We start from the raw sequence: 26,748 nt of genomic DNA, 5'->3' as shown, positions 1-26,748 counted from the left end.
TCTTATATGAATTTTGGAGTAATTAAAACTCCAAAAGGTATATGTTTGGATTGCTCATTTTCCTACTTAAATCACAGATTTCCATGATTCAATTGGACTGCTTATGTTAGGGAATCCAAAAGATAGTGGCTTGATTATATGAGGTGTTTCTTTTTTTTCCATGTGAAAAAAAATCCTCCAGTAGATGCTCCAAGACTAATATGATAATATCATGGGCATTAGGCAGTCAGTCTGTTTCCATCTTTCTTCTTTTATATCCTTAGCATGGAGTTTTGCTTCACTGTCCAAAAAAGGCTGTTGGTGCTCCAGGCATCACATTCACAGGAAGGAGTAAGCAAAAAGGGCAAAAGACCTCTTCCAGCTCTGTGTTTGCCATTAATAAGCTTTCCCAGAAGTCCTTTCAAATAATCTCTATTTATATATTATTAGCCTAACTTGGTCTCATTAACCAGAGAGTCTGAGAAATTGCCACCCTGAATAAATTCAGTGTTCTAATATTATGATTGACTAAATATTGGATTGGCAGCAGTGGTTTCTGCTACAGTAAGAAAAAAAAAAAGAAAAAATAGCTGTTTGCTATGAAGATCATGAAATGATTAAGAGCACATTCTGGAATCAGAGTACAGGCATACCTCATTTTACTGTGCTTTACTTTATTACACTTTGCAGATGTTGCATTTTTTACAAATTGGAGGTTTGTGGCAACCTTGTATCAAGCACGTCTATTGGTGACATTTTTTCCAATGGCATTTGCTCACTTCATGTCTCTGTGTCACATTTTGGTAATTCTCACCATATTTAAAACTTTTATTATTATTATTATGATATTTGTTATGGTGATCTGTGATTAGTGATCTTTGACGTTACTATTGTAAAAAGATTACAATTCACTGAGGGCTCAGATGATGCTTTGCGTTTTTTAAGCAATGAAGTATTTTTTAATTAAGATATAATACTATTGCTCACTTAATAGACTATAGCATAGTGTAAACATAGCTATAATTATATGCACTGGGAAACCAAAAATTCCGTGTGACTTGCTTTATTATGATATTCACTTTACTGTATTGGTCTGGAACCAAACCTGTAATATCACCAAGGTGTATTTGTATCTTGGGTCAAAATCTGGCTCTTCTATTATCAAATTAGGTGAGCTATGGAAAGTCTTTTTAACCTCTTTCTTCCTTAGTATTATCCCTCTGTAAAACTGGGGTTATAATATCTACTTCTTGAGGTATTTTAGGGTATCAACACACACACACATACATTCATGGAACACTTAGAACAATTCTGGCACATAGTAAATTCTATGTAATCATTTGCTGTTATTATCACTATTTATTATCTAATACTTAATTCTCTCCTTCATATCAATAAGTATGTAAAAGAGTGGTCAGATCTTGTTTTAGTTTATGTTGGATATCCTAAGATGGTATATTTTGGGAGTTATGAACTCTATAAACCTCTAGGTAAGACATATCTGGGCAGTAATCCAGCTTCTTTGACATTCATATCATCAGTGTTTAGTTGTTTGAAGGGAACTGCAGAATCTTTGTTATTCCTGTATTTAAGTAAACTACGTCAGTGTGTGTTCAATTTTTAACTGATGTTCAATTTTTAATCGGGTCTTTATTATGGTAAAATGAAACTCAAGTCAAGCTGACTTAAGCCTCTTTGTTAACTTTATTCTTAATTAATCATTAGCTTGTATAAATATCCACAAAAAACAACATCTTAGATGTGCATCCCATCTCAAAGTCCCATGACTGAGTCTTATTGGTTAGACATGGGTCACATTCTCAACCCTGATACAATCATCATGGACAGTTCACAGGCCTCCTATGCCCTCCCCTTCCCCTAGCATCCACTCAGGCCTCTTTCTTATTTCATGAATATACCCGCCATTCACCTCTAAGGTTTGGCTTCTCCCTCTGCTTGGATTTCTCTTTTCCTGGATATCTGTGTGGCTAATTTCTTCATTTCCTTCAGGCTTGTCTAAACTGTCATCTTCTTGAAGAGACCTACCTGGCAATCTAACTTAAAATTGTGAACAGCTTCCCAATCCTGACTTTTCTGCTCCCACTAGTCCTATTCCAAATTTTTTCTCCATTGCACATATCATCTTCCAATATTTTGTAGAAAAAAATATATTTTTGTTTAATTTGTCTCTCCCACAAGAATTTAAATTTCAAGAGGGCAGCTACTTTTACCTCTTTTTACGCTGACAGACAATTAACTAGGTTAAGCTTAGGCAATAAATAAATGGAAAATGATTTTAGATAGATAGTATAGATAAACACATTTGTGAGTTCAACTAGAGTTAGGTTAGCAAAACGATAGAGACTAAAAGTGTAAGCAGGGTACTTCCTAATTTTTTAAATTAGGGAATCAGAGAGCTGTTTCCAGAAGAAGATTGAATGGATACAGGGGAAAAAAAAATAAGCAAATAAAACTTAATCATTGCAATAGTTAGCCAACTGTGAAGGAACTTAGAAGGAACACAAGGCAGAGGGCTGCAATCACTCTGACACTAACTGTAAGTTCAGGAAGTTCACATAACCACTCTCAGGCTTGATAATTTACTAAAAGAACTCACAGAACACACTGAAAACTGTTAGACTCACAGGTATGGTTTATTACAGGGAAAAGATACAGACTAAAGTCAGCCGAGGGAAGAAGCACATAGAGTCCAGGCAAAGTACCAAATGCAGAGCTTTTATTGACCTTTCCCCGTGAAGTCAGGGACAGCATTACTTCCCTGGCACTGATATGTGAAAACACATACAGAATATTGCCAACCAGGAAAGCTCCCTACCCCTTGGTGTCCAGAGGCTTTATTGGGGCTCTGTCACTTGGGCACGGTTGACGGGTCTTATGGCTGATCTCGGTTTCCAGCTCCTCAGGAGGTAGAGCTGATATGCATGTTCCTAGACTCCCACCCTCAGGTCCATTGTCACTACTCAGCTGGGCCAAAGCCCCCAGGGAAAGCCACTCCTATCAAGTGTGGCATTCCACACCTAGAAATCACGCCCCAGAAGCTGAGAGCAAAGGCCTGATCTCTCTTTGGGTGTGGTTAAAATTCTATATTATGTAAGCACTATACATTATGACACCGAATAATAAATATCTAATTATTAGATTATCATTTTGAGTTACCAGTATATCTGCTTTGTTCATACCTTTCTCAATATTGTCTCTAGTCTTCTTCCTCCCTTCCCCAGTGCTTCCCCGCCCTTCCCTTTATCTTGTTTCCCTCATCATTGTCTAATTCCCCCAGGTCTCAACATTAGTCCCACTCTGGGGCATTTCTTCCTTCTACCAGCATGTCCGACAAGTTATTTAATATTAGGAATATCTTTTTTACAGTGGAATTAGTGACTGAAAAACATGCTTTTTCATTTAGTTCAGGAAAGCTATATAGAAAGTGGGCCCTGTGTACCAGTTATCTGAAACATATACTATAGATGATCATAAAAATGGCAGATTAAATGAACATTCCACTTCAACTTTTGAGAAACCAGTCCTTATTGGGCAGAAAGTCCCTTAATAATGAGGTTATTGTAGTTTAATAGACATATCATGATCTGAAGTAATAAATATAATAATAAGAAAACAACTAATAATAATAAAATTGTTAAATAAAACAACTAATAATGTTGAGTGCTTAACTACATGTTTGAAAGAATATTGCACCAGGAATGGAGAGAGCTTCCGTCAGGTCCTGATTCCACTTCTAGATTAAGCAAGGATCTAAGCTCTCTAGACTTTCTTCACTATAAATAGATGTAAAACTTATGCTGTCTACCTCATTGAGATGCTAAGATGATCCTTGAAACAATATGTGTACAGGTTTTTTTAAAATTAATTAATGTACTTTATTTATTTATTTATTGGCTGCATTGGGTCTTCGTTGCTGCAGGCAGGCTTTCTCTAGTTGCGGAGAGCGGGGGCTACTCTTGGTTGCAGTGCACAGGCTTCTCATTCCGGTGGCTTCTCTTGTTGCAGAGCATGGGCTCTAGGTGCACGCGCTTCAGTAGTGGCAGCACACAGGCTCAGCAGTTGCGGCTTGCAGGCTCTAGAGCACAGGATCAGGATCAGTAGTTGTGGCGCACAGGCTTTGTTGCTCCGCGGCATGTGGGATCTTCCTGGCCTAGGGATCGAACCTGTGTCCCCTGCATTGGCAAGTGGATTCTTAACCCCTGTGCCACCAGGCAAACCCCTGTGTACAGGTTTTATTAAATCTTAAAGTAACAGTATACTTTTATTGTTGTATAATTTCAATAATTAGCAAGTCTGAGTATTTTCTGAGAACCAAGGATACTGCAGAATGTGCCATGAATCCAAGTGGTCTTTGCATCAAGGCATGCAGAGATAGGATAGAGCATTCCATAAGAGCTCAGCAAAAAATCCAAGCAAAGAGAAAGTTGAACTCACAGAAACAGAGAATAGAATTGTGGTTGCCAGGGGCTGGGGGTGAGGGAATAGGGAGAGGCTGATAAAAGGGTACAAACTTTCAGTTATAAGATGGATAAGGCCTGAGGATCTAATGTATAACACGATGACTATAGTTAATACTGTATTGTATAACTGAAATTTGCTAAGGGAGTAAAACGTGTGTCTTTGCCAAAAAGAAAGAAAAAAGGTTAATATGTGAGATGAGTTTAAGTAACTACGGTGGAGATCCTTTCATAATGTATATCAATTCATCACATTGTACACTTTAAATATATTACAATTTTATTTGCCAATTATACCTCAGTAAAGCTGAAAAAAAATTTAAAAACAGGAAGAAAATCAGAAAATCACCTGGATACAGTTTCAGCTTATCTAGGCTAAATTGGGGCAATCTTAGAAGGAGACGTGGATGGTTTTAATTGGAAAGTACAGAGAAAGTGCCAGCAGGAGTCGAATGTCTGGGTGGTAGCAGGATATGAAACCAATGAACAGAAAGCCTGTGCAGGGCAAAAACAGTCTCTGCAAAACTCGTTCCAAATCCCTGTCTTCCACAAGGCATGGGCTGGAGAGTGCTAACAGGCGGCACACCTGGCATCCCAGAATTGACTTTGGCACAAGGCAGCACATGCTAATCAGCAAGCTGCCAGCCCACCAGCCGCCCTCCTCCCCGCTGTCAGAGACTCATCCCAGTCAGCCACTGCCAATTAGGAAAGTGACTGAAGCAAAATACATTAATAAGCCATGGCAAGGAAAATCAGGCTTCGCTGGTCCTGGTCTAGGGGCAGGTTTAGAAGTTGTTTCAGGCATATAGGTGGCCTGCTTCAGCTTGATTGAGGAGAATGGATTATTAGTAAGGGCATAGGAAGAGAATTAAAAGTGTATGTTGTTATTTTGTCAGTGAATTTTTTTTTTAGGTTTTTTTCAGGACATGCAAATATCACTTCAGTGCAGTTATGACCATTCAAGTTAAGAGGGCAGATTATCCAATTCCATTTCCTACACTGAAATGTATGTGGTCATAGTGATGGGAAAAAAATTTAAAAGAGCATTTTGGAGCACCTCTGTTGGTTATATACTGTGCTGGACACTTCAAATTTAATCATTAATTAAAAAAAAAATCCCCTGTTAGGCAAACAATTATCCCTCCTTTTCAGACGAGACCTACTCCATTATCCGACAGCGGGTCAGTAACAAAGATAGAATTTGACCTTACATTCTCTGACTCTAATCCTTTCACTTTTTCTAACGTACCATTATGCCTTCAAATGACTTTTTCCCATTGTGTATTGTTTTTTTCCTTTTAGAACCTAAAATCAGAAATCTCCTGGGTGATTGCTTCAAACATAGGTAATTTCTCTGTGAGAGTCAGGCTTATTATGCATAGATCAGAACTTGAGGTGAACATTCAGATTTGACCAATAGTTAACTGTTGGTACTAGCAGCTGCTTATTGAAGTATTTCAGATTCCTTGCCCTATTTCCTGCCTAGAAGTTGATACTATCAGATTATGGTATAGTAACTAATACATTAAATGACCTTTCAAAGTTCACTCCTGTCCTGGTGTCATATTTTGCATTTTTAAGCAAAATTAATGTAGTTAATCCAGGTCTTTAAAAGTATAGGTGTTTATAATAGGTTCACCTTAGTCATTAGAAACTTCTGTTTAATTTTAATCTGAGGTGGAGAATTTGACTACTGCTTTTGACTGCATTCTATAAAACCATTTCTTATAATATACTTTGTCTTGGAACTCATCTGTGAAAGCTTGATAACCACGTAGAATATATAAGGGAGATTTTAGGTGTTTCAAGAGGAGGATTTTTTCGTTACCATAGTTTTGATTCTTTAATTATTATTTTTTTTAGTTTTTGTTTTTTAGCTTTTTTTCCTTCACTTAAGCTTTGAAATAACAAAATGGAAAAGAATAGATTTTTTTCTATTTAAACAGGTTTAGGTCATTAAATATTTAGTTTCACTATAGCAAAATTTTAAGTGCGTATTTATTCTTAGTTTTTAAACTCCCCCCAAAATTAAAACTATTATTTATTTTCAAATATCTCCTAGTCTTTCAAGGAAATGATTCTTACTTGGGTGACTTTTTTTCTGATAAAAATTATTTAATAATGCATTATTTACCACAAATAACATAATATCTCCCTAGTTAAATCACCCCAGGGATCTGTAAGAAATCACCAAAAGTATTAACATTTGAACAGTTATGACAATACAATTACAAGATTGAAATAATAGAAAGATTTGATAACAGTGGGGAGTTTATACAAGATAGTGTTTTCTGTGGTCTCTTCTTTCATTGCCTTATTGTCATCATACTGAATATATTATTTTCTTTTAAACTTATGCAATCAGAATATCACTGTTTTAGTTTAGGCCACTTTTAACACAGTACCATCAACTGGGTGGTTCAGAGACAACAGAAATTTCTTTCTCACAGTTTTGGAGGCTGAAAGTTGGATATCAGGATGCCTGCATGGAGGCATTCTGGTAAGAGCCCTCTTCTTCATTATAGGTTACTGACTGTGTACCCATGTGGCAGAGGAGTGAGCTAAATCTCTGACCTCTTCTTATAGGAGCACTAATCTCGTTAATGAGGGCCCCCCACTTCATGACCACATTACCTCTCAACTCCATCACCTCAAGGATTAGATTTCAGCATATGAATTTGGGGGAAACACAGACATGCAGTTAGTTCATAATAATTACTGTGGTATTTAGCAGTTACATAGGACTGAACTTTCTTGGGTAATGGAGCAGAGGTGCAGGGATCCCAGAAAGGCTGTAGTCAACCATTTTTAGATCTAGCTTTACCTTAACCAGAACTTCCAACTCATTCCTATATCCTTTGAGATTAGATGTAAGCCATGCTAGATCTCTTGGAAGTCACCTCTCAAATGTAGTAGATTTTGATTGATGGGTAGTTCTTGCAAGAGACTGGTCTTAAGTCATAATGACACTACTGAATCCACCTAATAGCATTAGGCTATCAAATCATGCCTAACTGAGGAGCTGAATCACATCCATTTAGAAATTCAGGAACAGAGTAGTTCAGACATGAAGATCATGAGTTTAAAAAGACCAGAAATCTGTGTATCCATTTCCAAAAGATTTTGGACATTCTTGGAACAATAAAAGAACAGAAAAGAATCCATTTCAAGGCTTTCCTTTCTCTTTCCCTGTGAACCACATTAAATTATTTCTCCAGGTGGGAAATGACTTACTAAAATAAAAGAGCCTAAGGCTTTCTAGACAATCATTTAAGCAGTATAATCCCTAGGTGTCTTGATTTTTTTTCTTAAGCCACCACTAGATGGGACTCTTGCATCCTTGGTTTGGACTCTTCGTTGCTTTATCTACATATTGGGGGGTCTAAAGAACTCAGAAATAACAGGAAAGCTACAGAGCTGTTTATTTGACAGGTTCCAAATGGGACATTTGCATGTATCATTTAATGTTCAAATATATAAAATACTATATTATAATATATCATAATTCCCATTTTAGAGATAAAGCCACTGAGGCTGAGAGAGAAGGCAGCAGGGAGAGGGAGAGAGAAAGGAGGATAATTTAACATTTGTTGGACAATTCTATGTACCAGGCATATATGCTCATACTTTATTCTTTCAACAATCCCTCCACATCAAAAAAAAAAGTCATTTTCATTTTACAGATGGGGGAGGCGCTGAAGATTAGCAAGGTCACAATAGCTGCTGTGGTAGAAGGAGAATCCAAACCTGTGCCTGCTTTTAGTGCACTTTGTCTCTATGCGTCGCCACTTCTCAAGCAATTGAAACACTTTCATGCACGATATAACTTTAAAATGTATTAAAGATCTTAGGGGCTAAAGGGTTAGATTCATAATATTGAAAAATACATAATATGGACATACAATTGGCTTCGAAAGAGAAGACCATTTATAGATAAGGCAGTACAATTTAGTGAAGAGTGTGGACTTCTGAGGTAGAAGGCCTGGGTTTGTATCCCACCTCTACTACTTGCTGACAGTGCGATCTTCAGTAAGGTACTCAGCCTCACTTAGTCTCAGCCTCCTCAGTTGTAAATAAGAATGATAATAATACCAACCTCACAGGATTGTTATGAGAATTAAGCAAATTAACACATGAAAAGTTCTTATAATAAGATGTGGCATATAGTAGGTGCTCCTAAGTGATACTTGTTAATTCCTATCGGGAATAATGTAAGAACACGTGATTTATGTGCAAAAGGCATCAATTTACACTATTTTTATATTCCCTTTATATTACAATGTTGTGATTAAACCTCTGTTTCATTCTAAAGCTTATTAGCTTCTTAACTTGTATGTTCCTTCTTATAGAATTTGTAAATATGGTCCCCCAGTGGTACTGTTCACAGATTTTTAAATTAATTCTTTCATTCGATGAACCAACAGAAAGTATTTACTCTTGCCAGAATCTGAGTTAGGTGGTAGCACTTCCACATGCCTACAAGCTGCTCAGAGAATGGAGGGGTGAGAGAGATATATAAATAAATAAGTGAAATAGAGGATCATTGGTGCTGGAAGAGAAATATTCCAAAATAAGGTAAGGGCAAAAAAAAAAAAAAGGAATCAGTTAAATTTGAGGAAGTCAGAGAAGCCCCAAGGGAAGAAGAATCAAGTCAAACCTCGCAAATTAGCATGATGGAAAAGGCCATATTGTAAGCAAAGGGTGCACGATTATCAAATGCAACATGGAGCATTTAAAGAACAACAGATTATTGCATGGTGTACCTCAGGCATGGAATTTATTTGTTTGTAGGGATGGTTAGACAGAGGCCAGTTCATGTACAGCCTTATATCCCATGCTGAAGCCCTTGAAACTGCTTGAAGAGTATTTTAGTGAGGGAGTAAAATGGATGAATTTGAGTTTAGGGAAGACTATTGTGGGGAATATTGTATAAATAGATTGAAATGATATGAGTGATGGAGGGTGACTAGTTAAGAGATAAATACCATCCTCTGGGTGAGAAATAATGAAGGCCTGAAATAGGAAATGAATATTGGAGGAAAGGAAGTTATAGATTTGAGAGAAGCTAGAAAGGGAGAATATGTAGGACATAGTGATTCTGAAGGGGAGGGAAATGTAGGCATTGCAGAATACTCCTAGATTTCTAATTGAGAGGCTAGATAAATTTAATGTCATTCCCTACAATAGAGAATTATGGGAGACGTGATAGCTTTTGGTTTGCACTATAGATTCACTTGTGAATTAACTTCTATTCTATTACAAATAGACATTTGAAATTTCTATGGGACTCATTTCTGTGGGATTACTGTAAGAGGTTTCTCTGGTCTCTCTGGCCTCAGTCTCACTATTCTTCACTCCATTCTACACAGTGGGGCAAAAATGATCTTTCTAAAACTCAAATCTAATTATATAACCCTCTCCTGCATGAAATTTTGCACGACTGTATATTACATCATTGAAACCCTTACCATGATTATGCGGCCTTCAGGAGCCTCCACAACCTAATCTGTTGTGAGTGTAACTTTTGCTACACTGACCTACATCAGACCTAGGAACATGCTTTTTCTTCTGCATTGAACACATTTCTCAGGCTCTTCAAATTTCCTTTTATATATCACTTCCTATAGGAAGCCTTCTCTGACCCCAAAATTTTGGATAGATACTTTTTAGGTAGCTTCAGAGCACCTCATGCTTGCTCCATCACTTATTACACCATCTATGTAATTTGCCTATTGATTCTCTGCGTCTTCCGGTAGATTATATTCTCCATGAGCATGTTTTTTGTATGCTTGTGTCCAACAAAGTGGCAGGCATGTAGTAGACTGGATAGATTTTTAATTAAAAAATTAATGTCATACAGGAGGCTCGATAAACTTTTATTGAGCTCATTAGAGATATCCAGAAGACAGTCAGAGTGAGATATATGACACTGGAGCTCATAGATACATCCTTAAAGATATTTATCCTGTGGGAACAGTTAGGAAATCAGAGTAAATTATATTGTCCAGAGAGAGCAGTAAAGTAAGAGGAGTAGAAGAGCAATTATGTTACCTTGTAGAATCTGAACAATCGAGCAACGAGTGGTAAAGTACAGCCTACAGAGAAAACTAAAGAAGAGTAGTCAAAAGACAGAATATGCATGGAAGTAGTAGCTCTAGAATCTCTCGATAGGCCCAAACAGTAAGTGGGCCTTTGGACTGTCTCTGAGCTGCATTTACATAGCAAGCACATTGGAATGACTTGCAGGAGGCCAATTTATGTAGGTATGCTGAGTTTTGTTTCAGTAGGTAGTTTGATATGTCAGAGGGTTAATATAAAACATCCTTTCTTCCTTTCCAGAATTTTCAGGCAATTTATGTAGTCTGTGCCTGAACCATCACAGGCCTCCATTTGTCAGAAATGATTAGTTATTTCCTAATAACTTACAGAACATTAGAAGTCTTGATTCTAGCTGTGTATATCAAGTCAAGACTACATTGACTTGATGTACATACCCACTCATTTCCCTGCCTCCTTTACTGCTAGATGTGGCCATATGACTAAGTTCTCAAAGATGAATGAGTGAAAATTAAGTGTTGAATTTTCAGGTTGTGCCCTTAAGATGAACGGCTGTGCCTCTCCTTCCTCCTCCCCTCTTGTCTGTGGGAATGTAGGCCAAGTGTTGGCAAGTCCTCTTCAACTTCAAGGACATGGGTGTTACCTTAAAAATGGCAGAAAAACAAGAAAGAGGAAGCCTAGGTCTCTGATACCATAGCAATTGTACACTTGGATGACTTATACCACAATTGTTAAATGAGAGAGAGGATGAGACTGTACTTTCATTTTATCTTGTCTGCTTTCTTACCTGCTCAGTCCAGAGAACAGCCTTTAGTTGCTGCTTAGCTTAATACCTTTTCTAAGAATTAACTATAACATTATTTTGTGTATGTAATTTTATACATGTATATATTACATATATAACTATATATGTTTTATATATACACACATTATATATACACTATATATGAAATATATACCATATACTATATACAAACTATTATATATATATTTTATTAGACTTATGGAGCACATAAAATATTTACTTAAACTGTTTCAATGATCGTACATCTCTTAATCCCAAATCGCCAAGGCACCCATTTCCCTAGTCCTTGAAAAAATAACTAGTATCAGACTCTTTTTGTGTATTTATGTATTTAACCCCAAACACACACAAACATACCCACTGATTTATATGTCTATATCCATACAAATAGGTGTATTTACTTCAAAACTCTATTTCTTAATTCATTCAATTAGAAAACATGTGCCAGCCACCATGCTAGACCTCAGAGACACAACGTAAACAAAAAAGATCTGATTCCTCACTCAGAGAGGTTACAGTCTGTTTGAGGAGAAGGGAAGGTAAACAGTGGTGTATATTATGATATGTTAATATGTTCTGGGAGTATTCAGGGTACTCTCTGATAACCTGCAGGGGGCGCTCAGCACAGACCTGGCATTATAACTGACCCTCATAGCCTGAGGCTCCACCACTCATCCCCAGATTTCCTGAACATGTATATGTGTGTATGCATATGTACTTTCACATCCACTGACTGCAAATAAATTTCATTCTGTATCTGTGAGGTTCTTAATATCTTATTAATTTAACAACTAGTATGAATAGATGTTAAATTAGGGTCAGTAACATTACTGTATGAATTTTCTTCTACTTTCAGTCTTAACATATTATTCTGCTTACACTTGTAGTGAAGCATTAAATAATTTGGCCAGATTTTACAGGTAATATTTTGGCCAAATATATAATCAAGCCAGTTTGTGGGAGAACAAATATTAGGCAAACTGATTAAATAAATCAGCTACATATGATTAAAAGCTTCATTGCTTTCTTGAATTTTCCTATTTTTAACAAGTTATTTTTAAATGATGTCAATACAGTGATATAATAATACTCTGACATTATATTATAATTCATTACATTCATCTTTTTATGCTTTCAAAGTTCTCCTTTTAAGATTCAGTTAGTACGAACACAGTGAACTGGTAGAGCATCTGTTTCAAATTTGATTGTGCTGGCCAAATTCAGAGATTTATGAATTTGCCTTGTTGAAGAAGTCATCTGCTGATATTAGTTCATTCTTTACTTCCAAAAGGTTGTCTCTATTATATTGATCCGTTACTTTGCTAAATATTACCTAGCTTTCCTGATTAACTATCAAACACAACTACCCAGACGCAACCAGAAACCCAGAAGAGAAAAAAAAGGTGTCTGACTAATAACATGGGAAGTTATAAAGAAGTCATGTATTAAAATCAAGGTGCTGAGCTTCAGGTTTCAGCACTGACATGTGAAGAGCTTTCAAGTTGTCACTTCCATCTTACAATAAGTAAAAGCTGAACAAATGAAAATTAAGGGATTTTATTGCCTTCATATGAGAATCGAGGTGACAGGCAAGCTGCCATCCCAAATTGTGAAGAGGCAGGCACATTCAGAAAGACACAGCTAGGATTTTCTTTTTAACTAGAAGAGATGTTGCTTAAGCGTCATACACTGGTAGAGGCACTAAAATGGTCATTTTCATGAACTGTTAGAGACTGAGCGTGTACTTGTGTGAGAGTGAGAAACTCCTAAGGCCACAGACTGATGGGGGAGCCCCACATATTAATGTGCTTTACCTTCCAGAATCCCACTAGATTCTCAAGGTAAAGCTCTAAGAAATATCCGTTCTTGACAATGGCAGAGGAAAGGGCAAGGGAGAAGAAGCTTTTTGAAATATACCCAGAGCCTTCTCTGTAACCAAAGCCCATGTCCAGGGGAAGGGACTTGGCCAGAGCCTCATCCCAGCTGACAGAAGTCCAGTCCTCCCACTTCAGGCCCTCTAGTCTTACTCTCTCACCTAAGGAGGTATGAGGAAATGAAAAACTATCAACAGAGATCAGGGCATAAAGGAAATAGATCAGGCATGCTACAGCTACTGCAAGGAGTAAGGAGAATGGGGAATAAAGCTATACCAGTGGAGAAACACTTGTGAAGTTATAGTTTGAGACAAAGGCTGCCTAAAAGCTTGAGATCTAATCAGAAGACTGTAGACCAGTATCCCTCCCGTACATCTTACCGCCACACCAAGGAGACACCAGTAGAATAGCAGCAGGTTATAGCAGAAGGAGCTGAAGACACAGGCTCCCGGGGAGGAGGAGGAGCTAGGGAAGTCCAAAGTCAAAAGAGGAAGCCACAAGAACACAAAAACCCTTGAATCCTGTAGCACCTATAATGACAGCAAACATTAAACACAGCCAACCTGTAGCCAGGTTGACATAAATCCTACCCTAAAGATCTGTTTATCTCAGTTTCTATTACCCAAGTCAACATGGTCAGCTTTCAACAAAAAATTATCAGTGATGCATGTTCATTATATCTTATTAAAACTTGGGGAAAATTTAGAAGGCATGCCAAAAGGAAAAATAAAAAACAGAAAAATAAAACACAGTTGGAAGAGAAAAAGCAAACAACAGAACCAGACTCAAACATGCCAGGGATGTTGGAATTATTAGGCAAGGAATTTAAAATAACTGTGATTAGTATGTTAATGTCTGTGATGGAAAAGGAAACAACATGCAAGATGAGATCAGTCATAAAAGCAGAGAGATGGAAACTCTAAGAATCAAAAGGAATGATAGAAATTTAAAGAAAAGTAACAGAAATGCCTTTAGTGGGCTCATCAATCAACTCAGTAAGGCTGAAGAATGAATCAGTGAGCTTGTATGTAGATCATTAGAAACTTCACAATCTGAAATTTAAGCAGAAAAAAAAAACAATTGCATAAACAACAACAAAAACAAAATAGGACAAAACATTCAGGAACTGTGCTACCATTTTAACAGGTGTAACATACTCATAATATGTTATGACTATGGAATATCAGAAGAAGAAAGTAAGAACAGAAGAAATATTTGACATAATCATGGCTGAAACTTACCAAATATTAATGACCAAACCATAGGTCCAGAAGCTCAGAGAACCAAGAAGGATAAAAACAAAACAAAATAAAACAAACAATAAACACACCTAGTCATATCGTATTCAAATAGCAGTAAACCCAAAGCAAAATGCTGGGAAAAACTAGAGAAGAAAAAAGCAACCACCTTAACTGTAGAGGAACAATAGCCAGAGCAATCTTTTAAACAAGAAATACTGACCATGTCACTAACCAGTTTAAAAGGAACTCTGTAAAGCTTTCCCAATGTTCTTTTTTTATATATATATAAATTTATTTATTTATTTTTGGCTGTGTTGGGTCTTTGTTGCTGCGTGTGGGCTTTCTCTAGCTGTGGTGAGCAGGGGCTTCTCTTGTTGTAGAGCATGGGCTCTAGGGGCACAGGCTTCAGTAGTTGTGGCATGTGGGCTCAATAGTTGTGGCTTGCCGGCTCCTGAGCTCAGGCATAATAGTTGTGGTGCACAGGCTTAGTTGCTCCGTGGCATGTGGGATCTTCCCTGCCCAGGGATCAAACCCATGTCGCCTGCATTGGCAGGCGGATTCCTAACCACTGTGCCACCAGGGTAGCCCCTTCTCAGTGCTCTTAAGAAGTTATATCACCTGAACACCGTCAAACAGGCCCTGGATAGTCTGGCTCTTGCCTCCCTCTCTGGCCTCCTCTTCATGAAACCCTTCTCTCTGCCTTCCGCCTTGCCGGATTCTCTCCATTCTTCCCAATGTTGTGTTTCCCCATGTCTCTGGGCTGGGTCCTGTGCATATTCTTTCCTCAGTCTAGTATTACCTTCCCTTGTCTGGTGACTCTTTTAACTTATCCCTTCATTTCCTTGGGGAAGTCTAACCCAGCTTCCCAGTCTAGCTAGGTCACCCAGTTACAGTTTATCATAGACCTTGCCCAGTTGTGATGTTATGTTACTTTGTGCTCTTTTGAGAGAATGTGTGTCATAGAGAACTGATTTGGTTTGTCTCTCATTCCATTCGCAGCTCCACAGAGCCCAGCACAGAATGGGAACTCAGTACCTACTTGCTTTATAAAAGAAAGAATAGATTTCTTGCAGTTATCCTAATAAATAAATGCTTATCAATTACAGATCATTAGAGGAGTAGTTTCAATTAAAAAACTATTTAATGACCCCCTACCCTCTCTTATGCACACTTTCACATTTTGGGGAAAAGAAGGCAAACAAACTCTAACCTATATAGTTTATTGGAGGCATACAGTCATGTAAACCAACAGAAAATTCAAAAAGGACACGTTCTGATGGAGATATACATAGGACCAGGTCGTAGGTGCCTATTATTTTTCCTTTATGGATGAAATCCTGCAGAAAGAACAAGTTGAGCTGTACGTACTGCAGCATTGGTCCAATGTGCATTCTTTGGCTGCAGGAATCTTTTCTATTTTGTTCATTGGCATGTTCCCAGTGCCTACAAAAGCACCTAGCACTAAGTAGGCACTCAATAATTTATTAAGAGAAGGAAGAGATTTAGCTAAATAAAAAAAGAGGGATGTGTGACAAGGAAAAGGTTCTAGGTAGCAGAAACTGTATGTTGCCCAAACTGACAGAATAGTCATGTCACTGCAACTTCAACCTGGAATATGAAAATGGCTTCATTCAGATTGCAGAGGCCTTTCACAGGGAAGGAGACATCAAGATGCAAAGGGTCTGGGGAAAGGGATATGAGTTTTGGATTAATTAATCCATGATGTATTCAGGTAAGCATAAAGAAAAATGTGTAATCCCTCACTGTGTTATCTGTATTATAATTAACCTTTTGAACATTTTCTTCTAGATCATAATCAATAGCTTCTAAGTTCACACATTTTAAATTAATGGTGTTTGAGATAATTAGGTTTTAGGACAAAGATATGCTATCAAGTTTAATTTCTGCCTCTAACACATTGAAGTTTCAACTTTTTTATTATTCAGATGCAGTACTGTTATGCATTAAAATTTCAACCTTAAAAATAAAATAAAATTGCAACCTTTCATACTGCACTTATACTGTGCAATGTTAATGTTATTATTTGTAAATGTTATTATTATCATTTTGGGGGGGGAGGAATGATTATTGCTTTGTCCATTGGGCTGAAGGGGCAGGCGGGGGTGGGGTGGGGAATCCAACATTTTGTTACCAGAACATCTGTTGTTTCTGCCATTTCTAGCAGCAGCCAGCAGGTGGTATCAAACAATTTTACATTTCTGTTCTATTGCAGTTTTTGAGCCTGTGTGGTTTCTGAGACTTCACCTTCCTAACTTCCTAGCTTCCCAACTTCCCACACCCTAACCACAAACACTCACACACAGGCTTTTGATGGGGATAAAGGTCTCAAGGAGTATTTTATTTTATTTTTCCGATTTAAATATGTCCTGACTTTTCTTTCAGAGTGATATGTTTTTTGTACATGTACTGACTTATCTTTTTATAATAGAGACATTACTTTATATGCAGTAACTCATTTGGTTGCTATAACAACAGAATGGGAAAACACTATTCCTAATTCCCACTTTACAAATGAGGAAATTTGGGAACAAAGAGGCTAGGTAATTTCCCCAAGGTCACAAAATTAGAATTCAGGTATCTGGCCATGGAGCCCACTGTTTCAGTCTCTGTGCTAAAATTATTTCCCTGATTTGATTTTCTCCTTTTAGTTAGTGTATATTTTCACTCAACACTTAACGTTACTTTGACACCATTTTATCAGCTACTATGAGTTGAGGTTTTTGGCACCTACACCTCAAAATAAGAAATATTTCACAGAGTAAAATCAGAATATAAAATAGCTATATTGATATTGCTAGATACACAAATAGATACTGTCTGTGTGTGGGGAATGATTACATATTTTTCACATATATGCAGAGAATTTTAGTGCTGAAAGCACTTTAAAATACTTGCCTTTTATTTTACTGAAAAAGAAGCTTAAGCCTCCCAAAGAAGCATTAAGATTTGATGGTCACACGGAGGTGAGAAGGGAAGACACAGTCTGTTGTAATGTTGTGGGAACATTCATTTATGGAGGCCCTACTAGGTATAGGAAAATTCCCATTGCTGGGAGATGGGCATGTGGAAGGTTTGTGAGCTTTCTAGGTAAGTGCAACTCTTGAATGCTTAGCTCTTCTATCTATGGTGTAATGGGACCAGGCTAGGCTCAATTAGCAGGCAGAAAAGCTGGCGTATGAGACTTTTATCCCTCCAGTAAAAGGAAAAAAGGGAAGGAAGGGAGGGAAGGAGGAAGGAGCTTATAATCCATGTTAACAATATTAATGTCAAGTTTCCACAGTCAGATGAAAGAAAGTGAAATTTAGATACAGGGAAGATTTGAATATGGTGAAAAAGCCTCATAGTAGATTCATATTGAAATTGCTATAACGTTGTATTGGCTTGAATAACTAGACTCAAGTCTAATTTTAAGCTAGCAGTATAGACTTAGAATCATAGTTAAATTTATGGTTTGCCATAGTTTGAACATGCATTTTTTGTAGATTTTTTTTAAGTTAGTCAACATTAATGTATCTATCAGTCATTCCCAAGAATTCATACTTGAATTAGAAATGATTAAAAGTCATTAAGTATCTCTTGTTTAAACAAAAAATTTTGTATTTTTTCTTATCACGGAAGCAAGGCTGGTTCACTCCAGGAAAAGTAAAATAAAAAATGACTTTCCTTCAACGTTAATTCCCCAAAGTAACTAATATTATTATTGTCTTAGATTGTATCCTTAGAGATTTTGTCCTTTTATATTTACCTGATAAAATACTCCAAAAAAAGTAAAATAATAAATCAGTCACAAGTCCAGTTTCTATTTCACCATTCCAAACCATGTGCTGTCTTCTCCTCCAAAGTGGTAACTTAAGATGAGTGTCTTTTTTGATCTTTTCACTTACTAAGTTCATGCAGTATATCCCTATAGATGCATAAATCCACATGCATATATTTTCATGAATCTTGAATCATGAAACATTTTTAAGCAAAATGTATTACAGATTTTTTGCAGTCAACACATAGCCCAACTTTATTCTTTGCAATATTGTATTACTAATGTAGGCATTCAACAATTTATTAAACTATTTTCCAATTACTGATTATGCCAATGATGCCACTTTTTTACTTTTACAAGCAGTGTTCACGTAAGGGGCCTTGTGCATCATTTATCTTTAAATATTTTTCTGCTGTCACTTCCATTAGGTAGATTTCTGATAGCAGTAATAGTAATGACAACAAAAAAGAGAATTAAATAACATTTAATAAATTCCGTCAAGATGCTAGGCTTTGTGGCAAATGCATACTTAACCTTCACAACATCCTTCTGAAGTAGGTCGTGTCTAAAATTCTGTTTTGAAGGTGAAGAACGTAATAAGAATAGTTGAGAAACTTTCTCAGAATCACACAGGCAGCAAGTCATAGAGCCGGAATTCGAGCCCAAGCAATCTGACGATAAGGCCTTCAGAGGACATAGCTACACTCTTATCCAGTATTGTATACTGCCCTGGCTCATCTAGAAAGATAACTCCTAGGTCTCAGGGTAGACCCATTCAAAATGTTAGAAGTGACATCACCAAAAATGGTGGAGTAAGAAATACTAAAATCCCACATCTTCATAAAAGCAATGAGAAACTGGTAAAACTTAAGATCAGTTTTTTCAGAACTTTGGAAAGTAGCCAACAGCTTGCAACCCTGTGTACAGTTATTCAAGAAAAATGGTAGACTCTTGGCAAGAATAGTAATCTCTGTGTTGTTGCAACTTATGCTAGTCTCATACCCACTCCCCACCTAAGTGGTAGTCTTGAAAATAAAGCCTGAATTCCTGGTACCAGAGAAGGTAAATGGAGCTCATTCAAAAGGAATTATCATCACTTCCTCTGTATGATGCCTCCCTGGAAGATCTTCTCAAAAAGCTTGTTTTTATTTCAATTGACTCAGAATTCCCCCAGTGCCAAAACTACTACCTGAGGGATGCCACTGAAAGCATTTCCAGGCAAATATTTTAGCTGCTTCTGCCTGAAGCGATAGATAACATCTGGGGCAAACAATAGGCTAACCAAAAGGTTTGAGAGGAAAAGCTGGTGAATGAATTGTACATAAGTGATTTGAAAAGCACTGACATATTTCTTGGAATCTAGAAGGCCACATGCCTACATAGAGCTACATGAATACACAAAAAAGACTGAGGAAGCCCTTAGCTCTCTCCTCTTGTTGACCTTGAGCCTCTACACAAGTATGGAGTAGATGCAAAGGCAGAGTTGTAAACTGCCTGGCTGAATGACATATCCCAACCTGCACACAGAATCACTTAACAAAGACTGAGAGACTTTTTTGGTTTCAAGTGTTTCAGAAAAACTCTATCCAATCATTAGATGACCACTAGGCTAAGAAAATAGAGACTTCAGTGGTCACAAATGAAAAGAGCAAAGACTTTACAAAATTAGTTAAGAAAAGTCACTAAATAAACAGAAGCAATAAATACAACAAGCAGCAACTGACAAAAGACCCTTTAGAGGGCAAGAATATGATTTCCAGAATAGCCTCACTACAGTATTCAAAATGTCCAGTTTACAACAAAAATATAACATCTGTAAATTAAAAAAAAAAAAAGGATGGCCTATTTAAAAAAAAAATATACATTAGAAACTGTAACTAAAGAAGTCCAGGTACTGGACTAAGTAGACAAACACTTTAAATAAGCTACATTAGATAAAATAGAAGAGCTAAAGGAAACCATGTTTAAAGAATGAAAGAAAAGTGTAATAATGATGTATCACCAAACAGAGACTATCAAATCAATAGATAGAAATTATAAAAGGTAAACACATAGAAATCCTGTAATTCAAAAGTACCATAACTGAAAACAAAAATTTACAACAGTAGATTTAAGCAGTCAGAAGAAGAAATCAATGAATTCAGAGATAGATCAATTAAGATTCTTAAGTATGAGGAAGAGAAAGGAAAAAAAATGAGGAAAAATAATCAGTGCTCAAGACACTTGCAGCATATTATCAAGCATGTCAATACGTGTATAATGGAGAGTAGCACTGACGTATATACACTACCAAATGTAAAAGAGATAGCTAGTGGGAAGCTGCTGCATAACACAGGGAGATCAACTCGATGATGGGTGATGACTTAGAAGGCTGGGATGGGGAGGGTGGGAAGGAGTTGTGGGAGGGAGGGGATATGGGGATATATGTATAAATACAGCTGATGTTGTACAACAAAAACTGGCATAACAGTGTAAAGCTATTATATTCTAATAAAGAGCTTAAAAAAAAAGTCCGCAGGCCACAACTAAAAGATCCTGTGTGCTGTAATGAAGACCCAGCGCAGCCAAAATAAATAAGTTAATTAAATATTAAAAAAAAATACTTCTACTGATTGTAATCATGGTTTGGGGTGAGTGTATAACTTTGGAATACTTTGGAAACAAAGACATTTGGGGACTACTTTTGGAACCCCTATAAAATGTACAGCAATTTAAAGAACTTTGACATGCTTGCCAATTACCTGAGGGAATTGCCATAATAAAAGTGGAATTTAGAAAAAAATATATGTGTGTAATGGTAGTCACAGGAGAGGAGGGAGAAAAGGCGTCAAAAATATTTGAAGAAATAGTGGCCAAAAGCTTTCAAATTTAGTGAAAAACACAAATCAACACATTCGAGAAGCTCAGTAAGCCAGCAATAGAATAAATTTAAAGAGAGCCATGAATAGATACATCAGAATCAAACTGGAAAAAAAGACAAAGAATCTTGTAACCATTTAGAGAGAAGTGATGCCTCATGTAAAGAGAACTCTCAATATGATTAACAGCTAACAAATCATCAGAAAACATGGAGGCCAGGAGACAGTAGGATACCATATTCAAAGTGTCAAAAGAAAAAGATTCTCAACCAAGAATTATATATCCATCAAAAATATGCTTCAAAAATTAAGATATTCCCAGATAAACAAAAATTGAGTGAGTTTTGTCTATGACAGAACTGTCACACCAGAAATGCTAAAGAAAACCATTAAGGTTGAAATGAAAGGACAGTAACTCAAATCCACAGGAAGAAATAAATAATAACAGATGAATATAAGAGACTGTAAATATGTATTTTTTATGTCATTATTTCTATCTGATTTGAAAGACAACTGCACAAAGGAATAATTGTATATCTATATTGATGGGCACACAATGTAAAAATGTAATTTGTGATAATAACAGCATAAAGAGGGGGATGGAGCCATAAAGGAACAATTTTTAGTATATGATTGATATTTGGTATTAATTCAAATTAGACATTTTAATCCCCAACGGCAAATACTAACAAAATAAATAACTCAAACATATAGTAAAAGAAATAGCAAGGGAATTAAAGTGGTACATTAGAAAATATCTAACACAAGATAAGGAAGTAATGGAGGAACTAAGGAACAAAAAGATAAAATACCTGTAGAAAATAAAAAGAAAATTGCAGAAGTAACTTTTATCAGAAATTGTTATATGTGAATAGATTAAATTCATCAGTTAAAATGCAGAAATTGGCTGAATGGATAAAAAACAAAGAGTAAAACATGATCCAAATATATGCTGTCTATAAGAAACTAATTTTAAATTCAAAGATATAAATAAGGGTAAAATAAAAGGATGGAAAAAATATATATAATGGAAAAAAGAGTGTGATTTTCCACACTGATGATAGACAAAGTGGATTTTAAAACAATGAACTTTTCCAGAGACAAATAACAATGTAAATAATGATCAAAGAGTCAATCAAGAAGACATAACAATTATAAGTATATATGCACCGAATAAAAGAGCCTAAAAATACAAGACTGGTAAATTGACAAAATTGAAGGGAGAAATTAACAGGCGAACAAAAATAGCTTAAGAGTTCAATGCCCCACTTTCAATAATGGCTAGAACTAGACAGAAGATCAGCAAGAAGATCAGAGACTTGAATGTCAGTATAATCCAGCCGTATCTAGCAGACATCTATAGAATACTCCATCCAAAAGAAGCAGAATGCACATTCTTCTTAAATGTACATGGGACATTCTTCATGAAGACAATACATTAGGCCACAAGCAAATCTCAATAAATATAAACATTGAAATCATATAATGAATGTTCTCTGACCGTAATGGAAGGAAATTAGAAATCAGTAACAGACAAAAATTTGAAAATTTACAAATATGTAGAAATTAAATAAAAAACTTCTAATTAACCATTGGCTCAAAGAAGAAATCACAAAGGACATTAGAAAATACTTTAGAATGAATGGAAATGAAAATACAGCATACCATAACTTGTGGGATACAGCAAAAGCACTTCTCAAAGAGAAATTTATGGTTGTAAACATCTACATTATTTTTTTAAGATATCAGTTAATAACCTGACTTTTCACCTTAAAAAAAAAATTGCATATGCAACCCAAAGCAAGAAGGAGGGGACTAATAAAAATTAGAACAGAGATAAATGCAATAGAGAATAGAAATAACAATAGAGAAAATCAACATAAAACCATAAGTTGGTTTTTGAAAAGGTCAACAAAATTAAGTTTTTAGCTAGACTGATCAAGAAAAAAAGAGAAGACTCAAAATTTTAAATCAGGAAATAAGAGGGTTTACAACTGACATTGTAGAAATAAAAAAGATTATAAAGGTATCTGTGAACAATTGTATGCCCCCAAATTATATAACCTGGACTAATTCCTCAAATCAAGAAGTTACCAAAACTGACTCAAGAGTCTGAATAAATCTATAACAAGTAAAGCCATGAAGTGGGTAATCAGAAAAAAAAAAAAAAAATCAATAAAAGCCTAAGGCCAGATGGCTTTCCTGGTGAATTCTACCAAACGTTGAAGAATTAACACCATTCTTTCTCAAACTCTTTGCAAAAATAGACGTGGGAACTTCTTGACTCATTCTATGGAGACATTTTGCCAAGATAACGAAACCAGACAAAGAAATCACAAGGGAAATACAAAACCTGGCAGTTAATATCCCTTATGAATGTAGATGCTAATGTCCTCAACAAGAAACTAACAAACTGAAACCAGCCACACATAAAAAGGATTGCACACTGTGGCCAAGTAGAATTTACCTCAGGAATGTAAGGTTGGTTCAACATACAAAAAGCAATCGATGTAATACCAAACATATTTATGGAATATGAGAAAATGCACAGTCATCTCAGTAGACTCAGAAAAACAAAATAAAAATCCTTTCATGATAAAAACAGTCAACAAACTAGCACATGAAAAGGACTTTTTTAACCCAATAAAGAGGATCTAAGAAAAGCCCATAGCTAACATCATATTTAGAGGTGAAAGATTAAAAGCTTTTGCTCTAACATCAGGAACAAGACAAGGATGTCTGCTTTCACCAATTCAATTCAACACCATACTGCAGGCCTTAGTCAGGGCAGTTAGTCAGGAAAAACGAATAAAAGGCATCCAGTTTGGAAAGGAAGATGCAAAACTGCAGATCACATGTTCTTATATATAGAAAACTTTTAGTAAACCACGTAAAAACTATTAGAGCTAATACTTTCAAGCAAAGTTTCAGGGTACAAGATCAACATTAAAAAAAAAAATCAGTTTTGTTTCTATACACTAGCAATGAACAATCTGAAAAGGAAATTAAGAAGATATTTTTATTTATGTAACAGCCAAATGAATAAAATACCTATAAATAAATTTAAGTTTAAAGATGAAAAACTTGTCTATTGAAAACTACAAAATGCTGCTGAAAGAAATTAAAGAAGTTCTAAATAAATGGAAATGATATATTTATATGTAATGAACATGGATAGATAGATATCCCATATTTGAGGATTGGAAGACTTAATGTAGTTAAAATGGTAATCCTTCCCCCAAACAAGGGATTCAGTGCAATGCCTACCAAAACTCCAATGACTATTTTTTTTGAAAAAATGAGCAAACTGACCGTAAAATCATAGGGAAATGTAAGGGACCCTGATTGGCCAAAACAATCTTGAAAAAGAATAAGAAAGTTGGAGGACTCCCACTTCCCAAATTCAACACTTACTCTAAAGGTATGTTATCAAAACTGTGAAATTTACTTAAGGACAGACCTGTAGATTAATGGATAGAATTGAAAGTCCAGAAGTAAACCTATATATCTATGATCAATTGATTTCATCAACAGTGTTAATATCATTTAATGGGGAAAGAAAAGTCTTTTCAACAAATGGGACCACTGGCTATCTACATGCAAAAGAATGAATTTGGACAGCTACCATACACAAAAATCACCTCAAAAAGAACCAAAGACCTAAATGTAAGAATTAAAACTATAAAACTCAGAAAAAAATATAGGCCTAAATCTTAATGATCTCAGATTAGGCAGCAGTGTCTTAGATATGACACCAATTTGTAATCCCTACTAAAGAAGATGTCTATTGCTCTACGTCCTCTTCAATGTCAGGATAGTATCAATCCTTTAAAGTTTTGCTAACATTTTGCTGATAAGATTGTTTTAAAAAGGCATCTTATTATTGCTTTTTTTCCTTGACTGCTGATGAAGTTAAATATATTTTCATATATTGATTTGTCATTTGCATTGCCATATGTGTGTGTGTGTGTGTGTGTGTTTGTATGTGCAAGGGGATTTGATTGTGGTTTGTGGGTATGTGTGAGTGTATCTGTCTTGAATTCTATTTAATTATTCTCCTGTACCAAATTCTCAAAAGAAAACACCATCTAAAACCTTTCACAGTTTGACGTATGTAAACACAATGTATTTCTGTAAATGTGTTTTTTAATATTGACTCAGCAGCAGGTGAGCTAAATTTATTTTTCTACCTTTTATTCCTACTATTACAATCATATCCCCAGATACATTCACTCATGAGTAAATAGAATTATCGCTATTTTGAATTGCTAAGTCTATGGTAAATTAGAGAAAAAAAAAAGCTGCTTTACTTATCCTAAGGGAAAGTAAAAAATAAAATATAAAAACTTTCAGTATATGAATGAACATGTCTTTAACATTTTAATTGTCTTTCAATTTAACATATTCCCTATGTACATAATTAATCCTCTCTTGAATCTGATAAAACAGGTGATTGTAGACATTTTGACTGCTGATATTGTGACTGTCTACTGATTTATTGCTTTCTTTTTACTTAGACTTCCATTGTGACTTCCCTGACTATAGGCAGAAAAGCTTTATACTGAAAGGAACAAGATTATTGTTTAAACCAACAGAGGTATAAAATGTACCTTAAAATTAGTGATTTAAATTTTATAAGGTTTGGGGTTTAGATGCTTGTTTTATTTTTGCTGTAGATTCTAAGCTTCATTATGAAAGAAATTATGTCCTCACAGTGCTGGCCAATCCAGAGTTAATTCCATACCTAGGTAGCTATGCTTAGAATGAACTTCTTCATCATAGTTCTATTGTGATCACTAGTGTGGATGATTGGTTCACTGCTTAGAATGATTCAAATAAATGATGAACAAAGTAATGTGAGGCTTTGTGAAAGATTGTTTAAAAATTAATGTTAACAGGCAATGGGTCCATTTCAAGTCCTTTTTTCATAGGAAATTCTACCTCTTTCACCCGTCTTTCTAACCTCAACGGTATTTAAGAGAAAAAGGAGATGCATACAAACAAAAATGAAAAATGAAAGCATTTTAGAGTCATCACATCAAAAAGTATAATAACCGTTTATGATAATTAACTTTGCACTGTTTTTTTTCCGAAGATTTTTGTTTGCTTGCTTTTTTAGTGGCTGGAGGTGGCTCACTGAAAGTACCTTTGGGGGAAAAAAAAAGTATTTCCCATGCTATCCTGCTGGTATTTGTTGATGTTTTTGCTTGTTATCTTTCTGCAGGAGTAACAACTGTTCTAACAATGACAACTCTAAGCATCAGTGCTCGGAATTCTCTCCCCAAAGTGGCTTACGCAACTGCCATGGACTGGTTTATTGCTGTTTGTTATGCATTTGTATTCTCTGCCCTAATTGAATTTGCAACTGTTAATTACTTCACAAAAAGAGGATGGGCTTGGGATGGAAAAAGTGTAGTAAATGACAAGGTAAGTGAGAACTTCCTTCTCACCCTGATTAAGAGAATTCCCCAAAAGATTTATCTTGCGACAGATACTATTTCTCAAAACTGACATTAAGAACATTCAAACATAAAAGATTTCTTTCAAAGTATGCTCTTGCCTGAAATCCTTTAGGAGTGCTGATAGTATTACTTCTGTTAAAACCACTTCCTAGCATCTGTTGAGCTCTGACTGTGTCTCAGGCACTGTGCTAAGTTTTTTACATACGTTCTCTCAGT

General features: G+C 35.8%; 1 protein-coding gene across 3 annotated transcripts in view; it reads left to right on the top strand.

The window, feature by feature from the left end:
* The window catches only part of GABRA2 (gamma-aminobutyric acid type A receptor subunit alpha2), a 119,940-nt gene that overhangs the window by 80,377 nt on the left and 12,815 nt on the right, over positions 1 to 26,748 (top strand). For all 3 annotated transcript variants that reach the window (XM_057727565.1, XM_057727566.1, XM_057727564.1), the window contains exon 8: positions 26,295 to 26,497. In XM_057727565.1, coding sequence (XP_057583548.1) covers positions 26,295 to 26,497 — 203 coding nt within the window. The remainder of the gene's footprint in view (positions 1 to 26,294; positions 26,498 to 26,748) is intronic.

Source organism: Hippopotamus amphibius, chromosome 3 (genome assembly GCF_030028045.1).
Source record: "Hippopotamus amphibius kiboko isolate mHipAmp2 chromosome 3, mHipAmp2.hap2, whole genome shotgun sequence".
NCBI classification, from domain to species: Eukaryota; Metazoa; Chordata; class Mammalia; order Artiodactyla; family Hippopotamidae; genus Hippopotamus; species Hippopotamus amphibius.
Note: the sequence above shows the minus strand (reverse complement) of the source record. Positions and strands in the feature narration are given on the sequence as shown.